The sequence below is a fragment of the Aulostomus chinensis genome, chromosome 6, assembly GCF_037954235.1.
Source record: "Aulostomus chinensis isolate RoL2024-O1b breed Wild chromosome 6, RoL_Achi_v1.0, whole genome shotgun sequence".
In the NCBI taxonomy this organism is placed as follows: domain Eukaryota; kingdom Metazoa; phylum Chordata; class Actinopteri; order Syngnathiformes; family Aulostomidae; genus Aulostomus; species Aulostomus chinensis.
Window position 1 is genome coordinate 29,690,001 of NC_141325.1, and position 19,427 is coordinate 29,709,427.

General features: G+C 49.7%; 1 protein-coding gene across 1 annotated transcript; it reads right to left on the minus strand.

The window, feature by feature from the left end:
* Positions 1-274: 274 nt before the first annotated feature.
* hk2 (hexokinase 2) lies at positions 275-18,520 on the minus strand. The gene is made up of 18 exons (XM_086207449.1): positions 18,236-18,520; positions 16,607-16,769; positions 16,043-16,191; positions 15,170-15,289; positions 13,951-14,046; positions 9,277-9,376; positions 8,225-8,408; positions 7,217-7,378; positions 5,942-6,175; positions 5,439-5,743; positions 5,208-5,347; positions 4,844-4,963; positions 4,481-4,576; positions 3,578-3,677; positions 3,271-3,454; positions 2,531-2,686; positions 1,652-1,888; positions 275-1,535 (listed from the first exon to the last, which is right to left on the minus strand). Exons 1-18 carry the CDS (start codon positions 18,296-18,298, stop codon positions 1,364-1,366), a joined length of 2,781 nt encoding a protein of 926 aa, XP_086063575.1. The 5' UTR covers positions 18,299-18,520; the 3' UTR covers positions 275-1,363.
* Positions 18,521-19,427: the final 907 nt, after the last annotated feature.

The window sequence follows — 19,427 nt, forward strand, 5'->3', positions numbered from 1 at the left end:
GAGTCAGCAGGGACTGTGACCTTTGACCTCTGCTACCAGGATGTATTTGCTTTTTGCATCTCTTTTACCCAAAGCTGGTTCTTGTGTTGATTTTCCTTTTTCCTGTCTTTTATTCCAAAGTAGTTTGAATGTATTTTCCCTCTTGTGAGCTTGGTGAAGCGCACCGAGCAGCGGCGTGCTGCTCCGTCTGGCCCCGCCCAGGCGTCGGGACTGTTTTGGTTTATAAAATTATCTTTATGAAAAATCATGCAAGACAAATCAGAACAGAACAGGCAGCAGTTCCAAGACAAGTTTATTGTGGCAGGTTCTGGTTGGTGAATCGGTGGACAGCTGCACTCCAAGACGTCGTCAGACCACAGCGACAAACTGGCAACCCAAGGAAAACAAACCACTTCTCTAAACTCGTGATGTGTCCATCAAAAAGCAAAACTAAAGTTTCAGCTTCAGAACATGGAGGTTTCGTCAAAGAACAGAAATGAAACATCGCCAAAGCAGAAAAACGGGCAGAACCACCGGACGTATGGTCGTCTCTTTTATGAAAATCAACAAAAATAACGACTGAAGGGGAAAAGGAAAATAAATCCCAGCCGACGAGGCTGGAGAGATAAAAACAGCTCCTGGTTTGTGTTCATGCAGTTTCAGGCTCTCGCCACCCTCACGATATGACCTTCCAGGTCAGAACTGAGGAGTCTGTTCATCGCCACTGCTGAGGAGGTCACGTGATCACCACCGCTGGTCGGTTGTTTGTTTGCAGAACAAAACCAAATGTCTGATGAAATGTTGTGGATTTACAGAACCTGAGGGGGGGACCGATATTAAACCAGGAAAGTTTACAACTGCAGACGTGTTTACATTCTTACAGGTGATGTGAGACCACCAAGAGATCGTTGAGGACGATTCTGGTCTGAGGTCACAACAATCCGTCCGTCAGATTGATCCTTCCGTCCAAATGGTTGAAAAAAACGAGAAATATAAAATGACTGCAGCCTGAAGCAAACAGACACTGGACTTGAGCCGGCGAGTCAGGGGGGGCCGGTCCGTTTGCTTCATCTGAAAACAAACCTACCTTCCTTTCACTGGCCTGGGAGCTGTTTATGACCATTAATTCATTCATTCTTGGAAGAGGAAGCCCGAACAAGAAAATCCTCATCTCTAACCAGATGCAGGATTCAGAGCCTTGCTGAGGTTGAGAGGAGCGGCTCACAGGCTTCAGGCCACAGCTCCCAGCAGCCTCCTCTGGTTCAGGCACACAGCTGTTAAAAGCAGTTTCAGTTCTCAAGTAACAAAATCTCCATTTCATTGTCGCTAACGGCACCGGAGTGCACAAGTACATACAAGTATGCTACAACTACAATATAAATATTCAGCCTGACAGTTCACCACCGCCTTGTTGATTCACTGCAGCGTTCTTCATCCGACAGGCCACGGCAGTGATCAGCGCGGCCCCTTTACCACTTCCATCCTCTGACTTGTGGAATGTCACCTTACACTGAGGCGCCAAATCCTGCAACGTCGCCTGCAGGATTCTGGAAAAACTTTGGATAGAAGACGTGGGCGGGAGAGAAGAGCGAGGAGTCGATTGTTAAAAGTTTAGCAGCAGATTTTCTCTCCTTGAGGGTGAAAACAGCCGCGGTGAATCGATTGGACTTACTGAGGGTGCGTCTTGTAAAGGGTGCCGTCCACGCCCACGGTGACCGACAGCTGCTCCAGGTTGCGGTTCTGTCGCATCCTGTCGACGACTGCGGCTAAACCTGCGCCGCAGAGCTGGGCTGCGCGGCTGGAGACGACTCTACACACCTCCTTGACCAGGACGCTGTCGTCACACGTGGAGGTGGTGAGACCCAGGTGCTGCAGGATGGAGCGCACTTGCCGCATGGCCAGGCGGTCACTTTAGGATCACGCAGATTGATACATGTGATGGATTTAATACTGCTGTTATGCAGTACTTCACAGTACACAAAGTACATGGAAACAGACACTTTGAAAGGAGGAAAACAGACAAATCCCACCAGAACAGCTGTCCCTGCACCACAGCTTCAACCGAACCAGAAACAGTCAGTTGTTCTGCACGACGGCTTCGTTAACTGAAGCTCTTAATCATGCACTGAGCCCCCCCCCTTCAGAAAATACACTGAAATATGATTCGATAAATCCTGTGTCTTCCTGTTGTCTTTTGCTGTCACCATCATTCATTCAACTATTCAGTCGTTGTAGTTTGATGGCCATGATCGCAGGGTTGCGCGAATGCCTCGTGCAGGTGTCTGCAGCGGCATGTGGCAGGTGTAGTGGGCGTGTACTTGCCACCCTCCATGGAGGAAGAGGGATGGATTCACCTGTTGGGCATCATTTAGGGCTCAACGCCGGATGTGACCAGCAAGCCAAAAGACCTAAGCAAAGCTATGTGTCATTTTTGCGCAGGTAAAGTTGCAGCAAAAGACTCTGACACCACCAGGGGGCACACGGAGGGATTAGGATTTCACCTTCTCTCCACAACGTCACCGTGGTGATGAGGGAAGAAGTGAATTCTTACCTCTCAATTTGTGACAGGAACTTGGTCTCAAAGATGCCCCGGGTCTTGAGCCGCTCTGCCAGTCTGCCTCTGAACAGCAAGCCTTTGGAGGTGAACTCTATCAGCACGTTCCTGACAATCTCGCCCAGGTACATGCCACTGATCATCTTCTCATACCTGCCAGAGCAGAGGGCAAACCCAGAGTTCTTTCAGTCTACAATGTGGACTTGATAAATCCCAACCATGTTGTCACCATATGAAACAAAAACTAGCAAAACCTTCTTTTTTCAGCCAAACAGGCGAACAGAGTTCTACGGCCCAGCAGCCTCGTGAGTTTAACCGGAAACATCAGGAGGTGCAACTGAGCGAGGAGACGAATGATCTAGTCAGGAAGTGTCAGGCTCAAACAACACAGCAATTACAGCGCCAGGTGCAGACGTCTCCTCCCACAGCGACTGCAACTCATCATCATTAGAACGAGGATGCTGAAGCCTTGTTTTCTCTATTTCTGTATGACAATCAAACGCTTACTTTCTGAATAAGAAATTCTGTGCTTTGTTTTTTTTTGCACAAAAAGTGAGTTTCGATTTTGTTCTGGCTAATAGCATCGCACAGCTCGGTGCTGGCTGGAGGAGCCAAGCCTACGAGGTGCCTGAGTTTCTTCCGGCTCATTTACACTGTGGTTGCACCTCCTGTTGTCACGTTCCCTGGCAGCTCTGTGTGTTTCTGCTGTTCTAAATAAAAGTGTTATTATCCTCTACCTTTGTTTCCTGGGGAAGTTGGAGCACTCATCAACATCACGGTCAAACTGGGTGAAGAAGTCATCCAGCTCGCCGTTTTCTCCAAAGGCTCCCCACTCCATGTTGACACACATGCGACCGTCATCCCCCTCCACGCCATCAATGTTCTGCATTTCCTCCATGTAGCAGACGTTCGTCCCCGTACCTGAGCGTTTGATGGGAGAACAAATCACCGGAGACCTTGAAAGTCACAATCCTGACAGGAAATGAGACTTGCTTCAAAGGAAAATGGTGTGTGTGTGTGTGTGTGGGGGGGGGGCAGACTCACCAACAATGAGTCCCACCTCACACTTGGGGTCCTCATAACCGCAGCTCATCAGGGTTCCCACGGTGTCATTAACCACTGCCACAAAGCTCAAGTCAAATTCCTGAAAGCGGAGACAACAGACGACCGTCAAGGTCGACTTATTCTGACCTTTCACCCTAAAAGTGTGTTTTGCCTCCCAGATGTGCGCAGTACGACTGGACAGAGACGCAGCTGTTGATGGATGAGAACATCGGAGAGCTAAATATGCGTGGCCGGCTCTTACTGCATTCTGCAGTCACCCAGAAGTAATTCAGGAGGGAAAAAACATCTTTGTGGCCGCAGGACACGTACTTGTACTTGAAAGAGAAACTACACTTTTTGGGTGAAGTATCACTTTCATGTTTATGGCATTGACGGACTGGATTTAACCACCGTCGGATTCGTCATTAAAAAGTTAGCAAAAGTTTTATCTTTAAAATCCTGTCTGGACAAGATTAAATCTGAGAGGACTGAGGGGGGGTAGAGCCGGAGGACGGATCGATAAACGGCCTGAGGGACAGTTGGAGAAGTAAAAACTAGAACGTTTGAGAGGACAATTCCGCCAAGGAAGAGACGGAGCATCGCTGAGACCGTGTCCTCATCACACAAAACAGAAGTTTGGGGTTGAATAAGGAGGTAAAGAGCTGCCGGAGACGCGCGGCCTTCACGTTCAAGACAGCCAGTTGTTCTGCGTCAGGAGGACGAACGCAGCTGCATTTGAGCAGTGGCGGGTTTCTGTTCCAACCTTGAACGTGACAAAGAAAACAGCATAAAACGCAGGGTAGAAGAAGTGTTTGCAATGAATACCTGCGCGGCGTGTTCATGACTGTCCACATACGTGTCAGTGGAGGTGCATGAGGAATGATGGGCTGTGCGTATACTGACCCCCTTTCGGCGAACAGCATCTTTCAGTAACGTCACAACATCCTGTCCCTCGCAGCCGCTGGCTCTGAAGCCCTTCGTCCACTTCAGGAGGATTCCCTGGAAAACAGGCGGCACACGGTTGACTGCTGCTGCACTCACTCTCGTTCTGTCCACACCTTCTTTAGCTAGCGATGCGATCAGGTTGGCTGCTTCCAGGCATCACCAACACACACAAGACAAGCTTTGAGGGAAAGTTCACCCAAAAATCAACACCCATGTACATCTCAGTATATCAGAGCTCAACCCCCCTTCAAAACTCAGTCTTCAGTGATCACAATGTAAAATATGACCGGAGGGACCAGCCGGCGACGGCTCGCTCATCACCTGATCCAGTTTACTCTGGTGACAGGGGAAGGAGAAGGTGAAGCCCAGAGGCAAGGACGCTCCTCTCATGCCCATATATTCCAGGAAGTTGGCAATGCAGCACACAATGTGGCTGAAAAGCTGGAACCCGAGAGACAGAACACAAGGATAAGAAAACACACACAGCAGACAACAGTCTCTCAACATACCAGACATCTCAAGTCAAGGTGGGTGAGCAGACATGTTGCTGATCAGCGAGTGCTAACTTGTCTCAGTCTCAGGTCACACGTCCCTCAATCACCAAAACAACGGATTCATGATGAAGATTTCATTACTGTGCAACCTTTCCATTGCTTATTCTGTCCAGTCCACCCCGGATTTTTACCTCCTCCCCCGTGCCCTGCATGGTCTCCTGAGGAATACTGTAGATCTTGTGGTGCATGTCCACATTGCCACTTCGCACTCTCACCAGCAGCACCCTAAAAGTGGAGCCCCCGAGGTCTAAAGCCAAGAAGTCCCCGTGTTCTTATGAGGAAAACAAACATAAGAGCCTTCAATGAAAAAATACCATGATTTGAGTCAAACAGAGGTGTAGTTTCTGTCCTGATCCTGCTACCTGTGCCGTCTGGCGTGGACCTGACGTAGGCGGGCAGCATCTTGACGCTGGCCTGCTCGTGTGTTTGCTTCGACAGGCCTCGCACCATCTCCTCACTCATTCGCCTCTTCACCTCCAGCAGCTGCTCGTGGCTCAACCGAAGGGTGTCGAGGATCTGCTGGCGCTCCCTGTTTTGAGCGGCGAGACGGTAGGCTACGGCTGTTACCATGGCGGCACCTTTCCCACTGCCAACCTCGGACCTCAAGAACCGCACGTCACAGTCGGGCACAAGTCGGCGGACCATCTTGTGGAGCCTCCTGGAAAACCTGAGCAAATGTGAAAACTTTTGGTTGACACTTTCATAAATGACGTCAGTAATTAATGACTATTACTACTAGAAGCCTGTCCTCTCTGCTGCACCCTGCACAGCTCTGTGTGTGTGTGTGTGAGAGAGAGAGAGAGAGAGAGAGAGAGAGAGAGATCCAGCAGGACGCCTGATGATCACCATGTTCAGGAAAACTTACTCTGGATGATATTTGTACACAGACCCGTCCACTCCAATCGTGGTACGTAGCTTCTCAGCTGCTTTGTTATCCCGAATCTGTCTCAGCAGTGAAGCCAGGGTGGCGGCGCACAAGTGTGCGGCCCGTGTGGAAACTATCTGGCACACCCTCTGAGTGGCGACGCAGTCCTCTACGGAGGGGTCCAAGCCCAGGCCCCGGAGCAGCCTCTCAGCACTCGCCAGACCTTCCTCACCTCTGCAAGTCAAGCAAAATACAAATTCATGTAAAGCTGTTCAACACCACGGTGTTGAGAAAAAACAGCTTGAATAAAACAGCGAAATAGCAGCTCCAGCCAGAAATGTAACCTCAAGGTCAATGACATCTACATATTCAAGGAAAATGCACAAGAAAGGAGTTGATACTTACCTAACTTATTCAAACATCAAGATTCAAAGTGCAGGAGTCATGGAAGCTTTTCAAACCCGCCACAAAACTCCAAGAGTTCTGAGTTTGTGTTTCGATCGTTTGAGGGCTGGGGATCAAACTCCTTTCAGGGTTCAATCAGCTGGCGTGAATGTGGCTGTTGTGTATTGTCATTTGTTGAATTGTATAGTTGCATAAAATGGAAACCTTATCACTGAGTACAGCTGGTGAATGAATGACTGCTCCAGCGCCGTAAGACGTGCGGGAGCGTCAGTCGGAGTCGTCCTGCTGAGGACAACGTTTGTGTCTCTGTGACGGTTCGTTTAAGAGTGAAAATTGTAGTCCAAAGGGGAAAATTAAGTTGTGGAGATCCTGGATATCAATTTTCTCTTCTCAGAATTGAGGTCAAAGGTCATGAGGGAGCTGCTACTTCAGTTGCCCCAGGCTTGATACCCCCCTCTGTAGAGCTGATGGGTTCCTCCCTGGCGTGAAGCCGGGTTGCGGTGATGGAGTGAGAGGTGAGCGATCACCAGCGTTTACTCTGTCGTTTGCTTCCCAGCAGGCAGTGAGGTTTGTAGTTCTATTATTCAGTTTGGAGCAGCTGTGGTTCTAAACTGTTGACGCGCTTGGTGTCCAGCCAGACGGAACTGGACTTGTACTTCCTGATTATGAGGCTGGCAGGACAGGAAGTAGTGGGCGTGATGTAATGTAACAGGCGTGCGCTCTATGTGCTGCTCTCTGCGGACTTTGCAGGGACAAACTTAACATCAGACTCCTCAGAAGGAACTGCACACTTCAAATGAACAGCTATGGTGGTTCTCGAATGCAGGGGCCCACACACACACACACACACACACACACACACACACTAACTTGTCACTCTCGATGGCGTAGACAAAGCTGGTGTTGAAGCTCCCGGTGGTGAGGAGCTCTGCTGTGGTCTTGCCCTGGAACAGCAGCTGTTCTTTGGCCATTCTCACCAGGATGAGACGGACCAGTTCTCCCATGTACATCCCACTGATCATCTTCTCGAAACTACCAGCAGACAAATTATGTTTTTAGTTCAAAATCACTGATGGAGGTTATTTGAAAACCTGGCAAACCCACAAGGTTTCATCAGCCACCTTCTGTATGAACAGAAACGTCAATAAAAAAAGTGCCAGTAAATTTACATGAGAGCAATTTCCTCATAACGGCTGCTTTCATATTCCTAAAGTTAATAGATGCCTCATTAGCTGAGTCTACAAAATGCTAAGGATGATTTGTCTCTTGGATCAAGGACTGCGCGGTACCCAAGGTCTTGGAGCTGATGAGTCTGTTTTGATATTTCCTAATTTTCTGTGGATGAATTTGATGATTTTGTTTGCAGCTTTGCACAGATGCTGCATGGCTTCATTTTCTTTTGAAAATCACGACCTGCTCGCTCTCGTGATTAATTACTGTTATTTTCTCTTTTATTTTTCTGTTTTCTGTCACGTCTTTTGTCCAGTTAAACAATTGTCGTTCGTTCTGTTTTGCCCATTTCAAAATATGAATGAAAACTGATTTGAATTCCTACGTGTGTGGAACTTCCCCACGTTTTAAGAAGCCGGTCACAGTTTCTGACCACCTGGTGTTCCGCCAGCTGAGCTGTGGCTCATCACAGCCCTGCGGTCTCAGACGGCAGCGCAACAGAAACATGGGATTCTTACGCTCAGCTAAAATGACTTCATCAAATTTGCTTGGTGAAAAGAGCAAAGGTCACTTGGAAAAAGGTAAATTACAAAAGCAGCAGGTTCAATAAACTGTGAACGGATCAAAGTTTCTGTCTGAACGCTTCATGGTAGCAGCGTCTGACACAAACCTCTCACAGTGATGAATATAGAAGCTGTGATCACTCACAGCTGCTTGCCCGGGTTCAGAGAGCCTGCATCTATTTCCCTGTCAAAGTCGGTACGCAGGTCCTCTAGGGCGCCGTCGTCTCCGAACGCACCCCACTCCGTGTTAACGCACATCTGGCCTTCATCACCATCCAGCAGCTCAAGGTTCCTCATCTGCTCCATGTAGCAGGCGTTGGTCCCGGTTCCTGCACAGACGGGCCAAACAAGTTGAGGAAATTAAGACAAGTTCAAGTAGACTTACACAATTTAAGTAAACAACCTCAAAAGTGATTAAAAAAAACCCTGACACATCGGGTGCTCAGGTAGCTCAAGGTCAGGGTCTGTCAGGGTAACCCTTCCCCGGTGGGTTCTCCTCACTCCTGCAACAGGATCCACGTTTCCAGCTGATTGGATCCGCTTGAGTCCAAATGGGACGAGCTGCGTGTCCCTGGGAGTTTCCTCTGAGGACATGATGGTGAGGAGGAGCTAAAGGCTTGCTGATTTACTCCTCACTTCCCTCAGCGACCGAGATACCGAACCCTTAACTGCTCCTGAGGAGGCGGTTGGTACCTTGCACGGCAGCGTCCACCACCATTGGGTGAATGAGGTGTTGGTGAGGAGTGAGGAAGGTCACAAGTGTATTAGCCTCCGTCCTGATGGGTTTAACAACCCTGAACTTGCAGAGAGGCTTTTATCACTTCTGCAGCGCTTCGATAAGGAGGAATCTTAGCAGACAACAGTGTTTCTGATTGTGATGCAGTTCGTGCAGATAATAGCGTTCCATTTGTCATGACCTTGTCGTTGCGTGACTGGTGGATGTCAGCGCTGCATCTGCAGGCTTGATTAACTGCAGCGTAGGAGGTGCGAGGACAAGGGGATGATTTTCTGACACAGTCCACCTCAACTGAAGAATACGCTAGAAACCATGCACAGCTGTGATTGCAGATGTAGCACACAGCAGAGTTCCATCCCCCGTGATCCATTTCAGAACCGGGCCAAAGAGCTCAGAACCGTCACGTCTGGTTTCTCACTCTCTCTGGTTTGACCTACATTCTCCGTTGAGGATGAACTCACCTACAATGAGGCCGATTTCACAGTGATGATCATCGTAGCCGCACGTCATCATGGCTCCCACGGTGTCGTTGATGACCGCCATGATATCAACGTCAAAGTCCTGCAATGAGATTCACGTCCATCGTCACTGAAGCCAGGAACCGGCCGACGGCCCCTGACTGACAGGCATGACTTACTTTGTTAGGGTCAGCGATACTCCAGTATGACAAGTCACTGGAATTTACCATCAAACATTGGAGAATCAGTGTTTTCTGGTTCGCAAGTTCAACTCTGTTTTCCATGTGAAAGTTTTATTCTCACAGCGTTTAATAACTTTCATAACTTTTTTCCATACTGACGCAAAACCTTTGACAGAGACTCTCTGCCCTTTCAGCAGAGTTGCTGTGGTTCAGCAGACGGCTCGTTTCTTCCTGCACAAAACAACTTCTGAACACACATGCAAAACAGGGCAGGAAACCAGAACAGCCCGACTGAGTCGGACCAGGGAGTCCAAGGAGTCCAGGGAGGTCAGGGAGTCCAGGGAGGTCAGACCATTTGGCAGGATTCTTAAGGCAGCAACATCGCTCATGCAGTACAAGTCTCCTATCATGAGGATTGCAATGTTCCACGTATATCCAGTCTGGTGGAGAGCGGTGGTGAATCACCCCAATTAAGACCACAGGCACAGGTCAGAGGTCGTGAGTTTGGACGGCAGGTTTGCTCGCTCACAACTGTAACAGCTCTGTTCTGCCTCAGCCTGGCGGCTCTGCCTGCATGGCGGCAGGTCCATGTTAGAAGGCTCCTCGTGGAGGTCTGGTGTGCCTCTAACACGGAGCGGCCCTGCAGACAGTACTGCCTCCTCTGAGCGGCTGCTGGGAGACGTATTCTCAGTGTAGCGCAGGAGACCTGCCTTGACCTGAAGGCGTTAAAAACTGATGAGCAGGCATTGATTTCCCAATTCACAATCACAACCCCAACACCAGGGGTCAAGGGTCAGTTTTAGCGTGGAGGCATATAAAGAGTTCAGCCCAATAATAAAGCACGAACTGGCAGTGAAATCGTTTTTCTTAAACAGCCCCTGAACACCACCTCAGGACAATCCCACTGAAACAGCTCTGTAGCGGTGCTTCAAAGAATCCATCACCACCTTCAAAATAAAAGCCTGGTTGCAGGCTTGGAGTAATATCCCCCTTAATGTACTTTCTGAATTTCCATGTTGGGCTTTACCAAGGCAGTAGCGAGACTGAGGAGGATCGTCAACAGTGTCAGGGAAGCCTGTCTTTTATTGGTTGTGTCACATTTGTTACTCGCAGAGACGATTCTTTAACTCTCAGGACTGATGTCCTCCATAAATCCACCACTGCTGATGATCAGAAGCTCCTCCATCTCACTGTACTGCTTAGAAGCTGTTGGACTCGTTTCAGCTAAAGACGTGCAGGTACATGAGATATAAAATATGAAACGAACTTTACAACTGTACACAAGTAAGCAAGCAAGATATACAGCATATATCTCAATATATGTATAATATATGGAGAGAGAGAGAGAGAGACAGAGAGACATTGAGGAAGCAATGATTGAACACGAGGAGCAACTCTTTCCCTCTGAAGAAAACTAAAGTAGACAACCTGCAACAATCGAATCTGGATCAAAGCCTCCCTGAGCTGCACAAATACAGCCAGAGTTTGTGCGACCAGCGGCAAGACGCATCATTGCTGTCAAAGCACTGGCGCCACCCTCGTGTACAGAAAGACTGAGTGGAGAAAAAAAAAGAGCAGCCATCGTTGCTGTGTGAGGCAGAACCACAGCAAACCGCAGCAGGGGAACCTCAGGACATCACGAGGCTCCAATGTGGGACCATCAGTCGCGTCCAGAAGATGACAACCCTTCGACCTCTCTCACTCACATGTGACAGTCATGAACTTTACTTTTCACAGATGCTGGGAGATCTGAACTCCAGTCCTGCCTGAGTGTTTGCTGACTCTAGAAACGGATCCATCCCCCATCAAGATGATGTCAGTGGTTTCCTGTCGTGGGGTTGGGAACAGGTTGCCCCTCCCTGAAGGCATCACGTTCATGTCATCAAGTCAGCTGTCACGTGCCACAGCACTCATCGCTCTATTGGTTCCCCATGAATTTTTTTTGGACACTATTAACTCCCTACGGGAAATTTGACTCATTATTCTTGACCATCCCTTATAATCGCACAACCGTTCCCCTGTGTGGGTCCATCCCTGTAACCTTTAGCCACCTTAAGCCACAGCAGCCCCAAGGCCCCCGTTCAGTCATTAAACACGGACACGAGACATGGTTTTATAATTAACAGGACAACAAAGGTGAGGGAGAAGAGACTCAGCATCCATCCGGACCCAGGATGATTATTTGTCCAGCATCAAATAAAAAAAGCCTTGTAAAAATCTTTGAGCTGAGCATTCACCCAGGAAACAGAGCTGCTGGGTGAAAGTTTCAACATACCAGTTCAAGTTTGGGCTCCTTCTCTGGGGCTCTGGAGTCACTGAGCTCTTGGTCTGTGCTACGGGAGCGATACAGGAGCGATACGGCAGTGATACAGGAGCGATATGGGAGCGATACAGGAGCGATACGGGAGCGATACAGGAGCGATACGGAAGCGATACGGAAGCGATACGGGAGCAATACAGAAGCGATACGGGAGCAATACAGAAGCGATACGGGAGCGATACAGGAGCGATACGGAAGCGATACGGGAGCGATACGGGAGCGATACGGGAACAATACGGAAGCAATACGGGAGCAATGGAGGCGCGATACAGGAGCGATACGGAAGCGATATGGAAGCGATACAGGAGCGATACGGAAGCGATATGGGAGCAATGGAGGCGCAATACGGGAGCGATACGAGAGCAATGGAGGCGTGATACGGGAGCAATACGGGCACCTTACAGGAGCGATACGGGGGTGATATGGGAGCGATACGGAAGCGATGCGGGAGCAATGGAGGCGTGATACGGGAGCAATGGAGGCGCGATACGGGAGCAATGGAGGCGCGATACGGGAGCAATGGAGGCGCGATACGGGAGCAATGCGGGCACCATACGGGAGCGATACGGGAATGATACAGAAGCAATACGGGAGCGATACGGGAAAAATGGAGGCACGATACAGGAGCGATACGGGAGCAATGGAGGCGCGATACGGGAGTGATACGGGGGCGATGGAGGCACGTTACTGGAGCGATTCAGGAGCGATACGGAAGCGATACGGGAGCGATAGAGGAGCGATACGGAAGTGATACAGGAGCGATACGGGAGCGATACGGGAGCAATGGAGGCGCGATACGGGAGCAATGGAGGCGCGATACGGGAGCAATGGAGGCGCGATACGGGAGCAATACGGGCACCATACGGGAGCGATACGGGAGCAATGGAGGCGCGATACGGGAGCAATGGAGGCGCGATACGGGAGCAATGGAGGCGCGATACGGGAGCAATACTGGCACCATACGGGAGCGATACGGGAGCAATGGAGGCGCGATACGGGAGCGATACGAAAGCAATGGAGGCGCGATACGGGAGCAATACGGGCACCATACGGGAGCGATACGGGAGCAATGGAGGCGCGATACGGGAGTGATACGGGGGCGATGGAGGCACGATACGGGAGCGATACGGGAGCAATGGAGGCACGATACGGGAGCGATACAGGAGCGATACGGAAGCGATACGGGAGCGATACGGAAGCGATACGGGAGCGATACAGGAGCGATACAGAAGCAATGGAGGAGCAATACGGAAGCAATGGAGGCGCGATACGGAAGCAATGGAGGAGCGATACGGAAGCAATGGAGGAGCGATACGGAAGCAATGGAGGAGCGATACGGGAGCGATACGGGAGCGATACGGGAGCGATACGGGAGCGATGCGGGAACAACGTGGGAGCGATATGAGAGCTATACTCCTCTCTTATAAGCCATTATCATTGTTAAATATGACAGTGTCACAAGGCTTGATTCAGAAGCAATCAGAATAAATTCAAGTTGTTTAGAGCAAAAACTTGGTCATATATTTTTGATTGATTCATCTTATTTGTTTTCATTTTGTGGTTGTAGAACACTCCAAAACTGTTCAGTGTCATGAGACTCTTCAAGTGTGGTGCATAGATGTTTTATAACAACGCGTGAGTACGTCATGATGTTCTACTCTCCTGTCAACTCTCAGCACTGACCTCTGAGACTTCTAAACTACGTCGCTGAGTGAGTTCTCTCCAGGGCTCCGCCATCTGCCAGTTTCTGGCCTGTGCTGGACCCTTGTCATCGGGCGCTGTCCTCCTCCTCAAACAATACCTGTCACCTGGCCTTATGACTTTTCTTGCTAGACAACCCTGCAATAAATTCCTATTTTCTAAAGATGTGAATATTTAGATGAAGGAGTGAACTGAATGAATGCCAGACACACCAGTTAGCACCGTGTAGTTTGGAAAGAACAGCGGAGACAAAGGTGGCCTTGTCTGAAACAGGCGCCTCTCCAGCTGAAACTCCGCCAACAAGAATTGAGGCTGAAGTTACCAGAGTCAACTTTCCTCAAGCTCCAATCAGAGCTCTGAGGACTGCACAGATTTACTCTACGGATTCTAGAGGTCAGAAACAATTCAGGGAGGTTTTCATGGGTTTGGCTAACAGCACTGCGTGAGACTTCAAATGAGATGTTGAATACTCACCCCTCGTTTTTTGACCGATGCCCTCAGGAGGCTGACCACGTCTTTGCCTTCTACTCCGCTCGCCCGGAAGCCTTTGGTCCAGGACACCAAAACACTCTACACGTACGTAAACACCAAAATGACTCATTTCAGGAGGCTACACGTCCGTATTGAATCTACTTTTAACATATTTCTTCATTCTCTCTGGATGTACACGTCACCTCCACTGCACATATACGGACCCCCCCTATGTCGAGAAGGCGTCATGCCACTACAAGTTGGAGGTGCACCTCCTGAGACTCCTAGTGCTGCTACAAGGCGGCCTTGACTCCTGACGCGCTGGGACTGTTACATCTCGCCGTCCGTATCAATGAGCACAGAGACGGAACCAGGGGAGAGAATGTTCCACCTCTTTGTGTCAGAAGGGCAGGGGGACGGGGACGGGGACGGGGACTCTGTTGTGTTCACGCGTCACACTTCTATTATGGAACACTCTTTATGAACTCCCACGGCGACGGCGGCATGTCAGTCATGTTCGACTCATAAGATGGGCGTATTCAGATCTGTTTTATATCTGCTTTTGTTCGGCAGGAATAATTTTCACATGATTATGATTCCACACCGTCAGTGGCAATGTCCCAGCAGCATGACAGGCACTGACTGGCGCTTGGATGAGAGAACAGCTGGTTAAGATGCAAAATAAACAACAACAGAACAAAGCAATCAGGATTCGACGTGTCAGCTGAAAATTTGGTGCGACATCGGTTTGGCCGAGGGTCAGAAATCCTCCGACTGAAGGAGAAAAAATGGCGTGTCTCAGCTTCGTTAACCTGCCAGTAATTCAGCCTCCTCATGAGACTTTGCTCCTTATTTTTGTACGTTTTTACATTTCTTTGGAACAACTTTGTCCAATTCAGCAAAGTTTCCATTTCATCTTTATGTGGTTTTAATCAGTTTGAAAAAAAAGGGAGTTAATAAAAGTTTTATAAAACCGAGAATTTTTTTTTTAAAGAAAAAAACAGAACGACATTGCAACACGGAGAGGTGACGTCAAATCAAAGCAAAGCTCGTTTGGGGTGGTGGCAGGTTCAGCTTCGCTGGCGGACGAATCCGGGCACTCGAGCAGGGACGGAGCTCATCAATCACTCTGAACGAGTCTTAGCTGACGAACCGAGCAGGGCTGGTGTGAACACGACGGCGGCACAAAAAGAAGAGGAAAAGCAGTTTCCAAAGGGCTCACCTCATCCAAGTTGGCCTGCTGGCAGGGGAAGGAGAAGGTGAAGCCCAGGGGGAGCTTCTTATCCTTCATGCCCATCTTGTCCAGGAAATCAGCCAGACAAGCAGCTATGTGGTCAAATAACTGCAGGACAGGGAGACAGTCAGCTGACACACGTCTGCAAGTTTCTGCTTCTTCTGTGTGTGTGTGTGTGTGTGTGTGTGTCCTCTGAGTGTTGATGTCGAGACCCAAACACAACAGCACCTTCCAACAGTTACTCATTTGGATGATAAACTTCAGATTTGACGGAAGAAGCAGCACTGCCAGAGTGAGACTCCCCAGCTGCCACTGTACTGCAGGGTTCATTAGCATAATAAGACACATAATCCTGAGAAAACATCTCAAGCCAGACTGGAAACAATTTAAAATGATCTGTTCATAAAAGAGGTAAGTGGTGCTGCCATTACTTTCTCTATTATCCGTCACAGAAATGGAGGTTTGGAGATATTTAATTACCTCCGTGGGTCCAGATCGGGTTCACTTTAAACTGAATGAATGCATTTGTAAAACTGTCAGGGAAAGAAGCAGAAACCAAACAACTGTTAAAGATGCACATTTAGATGAGGAGGAGTCAAACGAACCAGGAGCAGGTCTTCAGGGTTGACACGACGCACAGAAATGTATTCATCTTTCACACGTTTTTAACGTCAATGATGACGATTTGATAGCTTCCCAGTCGAGACTGGATAAAAATAGGATGTCAGCACCAGGGTCTGAGGGGTTCGGCAGGTCTGCTGCTGTGCCCTTAGAACGGTTGGAGCAGAGCGCCCCCCCCCCCCCGCCTCTGACTAGCACAGCTCATTCAGTGGCAGTGAACGTGACGCGTGACCCTCTCACCTCCGAGCCGCTGCCTCTCATGACATGATCAGGAACAGGATAAATCTGATTTTCCATCTCCACCTTTGGCTTTCCATCAGCCATCACTGTGACCAGGAGCACTCGGAAGGTGGATCCTCCGAGGTCCAGGGCCAGGAATTCCCCTTGTTCTTTGAACACAGACGAACAACATCACACATGAGCAGTGGGAACCAAGTTGACCTCAGTCTGCACGTTCTGAGCGGCTGGTGTGTATTCAAGCAGGGAGAAGGAGGTTGAATGAAGGTCAGGGAGAGCGTTTCTGCAGGAGCTCGTGAGAGCGAACTAAGAAATAAATAGAGATGCAGAGACAGTTGCAAGTTCTGGTCTCTGAGGGACAAAGTCTGGGCACCCCTGGTTTACAGAGATCTCATATCAGCTGCATCAACACCTGACTGCAGGCGCCGTCCTGAATAGTGATTGATTTCTTTCTAAATAACCTGGACGGATTCGCTCCACTGCAGCCTACAGCAGCAGGTTGGTTCTGACGGACAGGAGAGCAGAAACATCGGCAGCCGTCTGAGTGCTGAAGTGAGAAGGATTTACCGGTTCCATCAGGAGTGGAGAGAACATGAGTGGGCAGCATCTTGACAGCAGCGGTGGAGGTGGTGTCCCTGCACAGGCCTTTGTCCATCTCTCGTCGAAACCTAATGGACACGTCCATCAGAGTCTCATCAGACAGCTGAAGACGGTGCAGGTATTTGTCCACCTGGACCAGGTGAGAGGAGAAACAGTCACACGAGGTGTTGGTGACCAATCAGGTTATTTAATCACCATACCAACATTTACTAAAACTTCCATATTGTGAATTCAACCTTTCGTGCCATGATCAAGCAGCCGCACTGGAAAGACACACGCGGTGATGCGAAGCCAGCGAACAGGTGCCGGCAAACTAGGAAGCCTGGCGACCGACGCGCGGGCCTGTGGAGACTCCAGCGAGCTCCGCTCTCACCAGCACGGAGGCATTCAACCAGACAAACCAGTTCACCGCTGTTGTCCCAACAGAGCGGTGAGACGAACCCCCCTCTGAGACCCGGGACAGAGAAGCTCAGACACGCAGACCCGGAGACTCGGCCTACTGCTATTAAACTGTTATAAACTTGAATTTATTTCTGAAGGTCCCTCAGAAAGAAGCGATTATCGCCTCTTAAACGTGTACTTCAGCGACTCTGCAGCTCCCTGCTACCCCACCAACAGCATCAGCTCACAGGCAGTAACGTCTGGAGCGTGACGGCCTGCCTGGAGGGAGACGCCACCAGCTGAAATTTGTTGTGTTAGTCACTGCCATGACATACATGACGTGAGGTTACAGCCCGATGATCAGCTGACATGGACAGAGTCAGGATAGTGTCATCCTGAACAGAAATCCAGGGAAGGTTTCCAGACACGATCATTTTAAGTCCACCAGACAAATCTGACCCCCTCTGCTCCACTAAAAATATGCACCCGGTATATTTCTGGCTTGGCAGTGTCAATTTGACCAGAGCAGATCAGGGGGCGAGACACAAAATGGATTTTCAAAATAAAACACCCTGACGAAAGCATTAACTGGGAACCATTGAGAGGCTGGGATCAGCTCCCTGTAGGAGGAGAAGCTTCGGGGAAGAGGGAACATGCACCTCCTCCTGCAGCTCCCACGGCCCCTCAGCTACTGCAGCCCCTCAACCCCTCAGCTCCCACGGCCCCTCAACCCCTCAGCTCCTGCAGCTCCTGCGTCCCCTCAACCCCTCAGCTCCTGCGGCCCCTCAACCCCTCAACTCCTGCAGCACCTTCAGCCCCTTAGCTCCCACGGCCCCTTAGCTCCCACGGCCCCTCAGCTACTGCGGCCCCTCAACCCCTCGGGTCCTGCAGCTCCTTCGGCCCCTCAGCGCCCGCGGCACAGTTTTATCAGAAGTACAAGTCCAGCACAGGTACTTCAGTGCTGTTGGTCAGGGAAAAAAAATCACACAGTGTAAAACTCAGAGGACAAATCCGAGTGTCCTCCATTCCCACCCGCAACCAGTGACGTTTGGTTGATCTGAGCGAATATTTAGACTGAAAGGGAAGTCGTGACGTCATCGGGTTCTGACACAAAGTTGAGCAGTCGCGTCCCCTGAGAGCCACGGGCTGGGTCATCGGGTCAGAACACCAAGTACCCTCAGGTAAAGAAAACTTTACCTCTGTTCCGGTACTTACTGCGTGCGCTCGGTCATCCTGGTTGTCGGCGCAGTAGTTAGCCAGCAGCCCTGAAGCTAACATGTTGATGACGTCACAGTCCGTCTTCCCTCTTCGGTTTGGCGCGTTTACCTCCAAAGCCAAATCCTACAGTTAACGAGCGGGGTGTGAACTCGCGGCCCGGTTTCTCTCCTCGAACTCTAGGACCTTCGTACTGTCACAAACTTCTCGCTTCCTGGAGTTGGGACTTCCCTGGGCTCCCGCCAAGGCGGCCCGCTGATTGGCTGCGCGGGAGGCGGGGCCTGCTCGCGCTCCTCTGCCGCGTTCACAACCCTCGACACAAACGATCTTCAGTGGCGAGTGACTGGACGCCAAGCGCAGCCTTCTCGCTTATCTTCCAATCAGAAGACGAGTTACAAAAGTCCGTTCACTTTCTACACTTCTTTATGTTTTTCACAATTTTTCCTTTTCACGTTTTCTTGAGGAACTCCGTCGCGAGGTAACTTTCAGATACTTCCCCCTGGATCCAGATACCCGATCACATGCCGGTCATGGTGGTTACCTGAGGGTAGATTTACTATCATGTTTGTCCGAGTTGCTGTGAGAACTCCAGCTTGGAGTGAACTTTTTTCCGAATGGGAGGTTAGAAATGTCCCAGTTCCGAGCTGCCCTGAACGCAGCATTAGGTTTCTTAACGTCACCAATGTTTCCTTGATAGGAGGATTTGGGGAGGAGGACCCGAACAAGTCCTCCTCCTCCCCGGATTTAAGACCCAAATCAAACCCTGGTACTGTTGGTTGGTTTATTAGAAACAGGGAGCGTGAAGAAACGGCTCCTGCGTAGAAAAACACCAGTTTCCTCTGCTGACTCCGGACGCATCAAACGTCTCCATGCAAAATGCTTCTGAACCAAAAGTGGAGAAGTATTTCAGAGTACGTCAACATAAGTAACAAAAGTGAAAGTACACGTTCCATGTGACAGTTGTGTATTCTGGAGAGCTGAAGCCTGGAACCTAAAGCTCGTGCGTGCGTTTGAGTGTCACGTGACTTTGTTTTCTTTCTGTAAATCTTCAGATTTGAAAGTTCATCAAGTTTTCTGTTAAAATCTCTTTCTCCAAAGGAACCAGTAGTTGATTGGTTCAGATAAATGTAGTGGAGTAAAAAGTACAATGTTTCCCTTGAAATGTTCTGAATTTAAAGTATAAATAATCAGG

Bases quoted from the DNA above. Each gene is read 5' to 3' on its own strand.
- hk2 (XM_086207449.1), bottom strand. From the start codon at position 18,298: ATGTTAGCTTCAGGGCTGCTGGCTAACTACTGCGCCGACAACCAGGAT. The intron at 1,889-2,530 runs GTAAGAATTCAC...GTGATCCTAAAG, and splicing joins TTCCTGTCACAAATTGAGAG to TGACCGCCTGGCCATGCGGC. The intron at 1,536-1,651 runs GTAAGTCCAATC...TTCTATCCAAAG, and splicing joins CTTTACAAGACGCACCCTCA to TTTTTCCAGAATCCTGCAGG.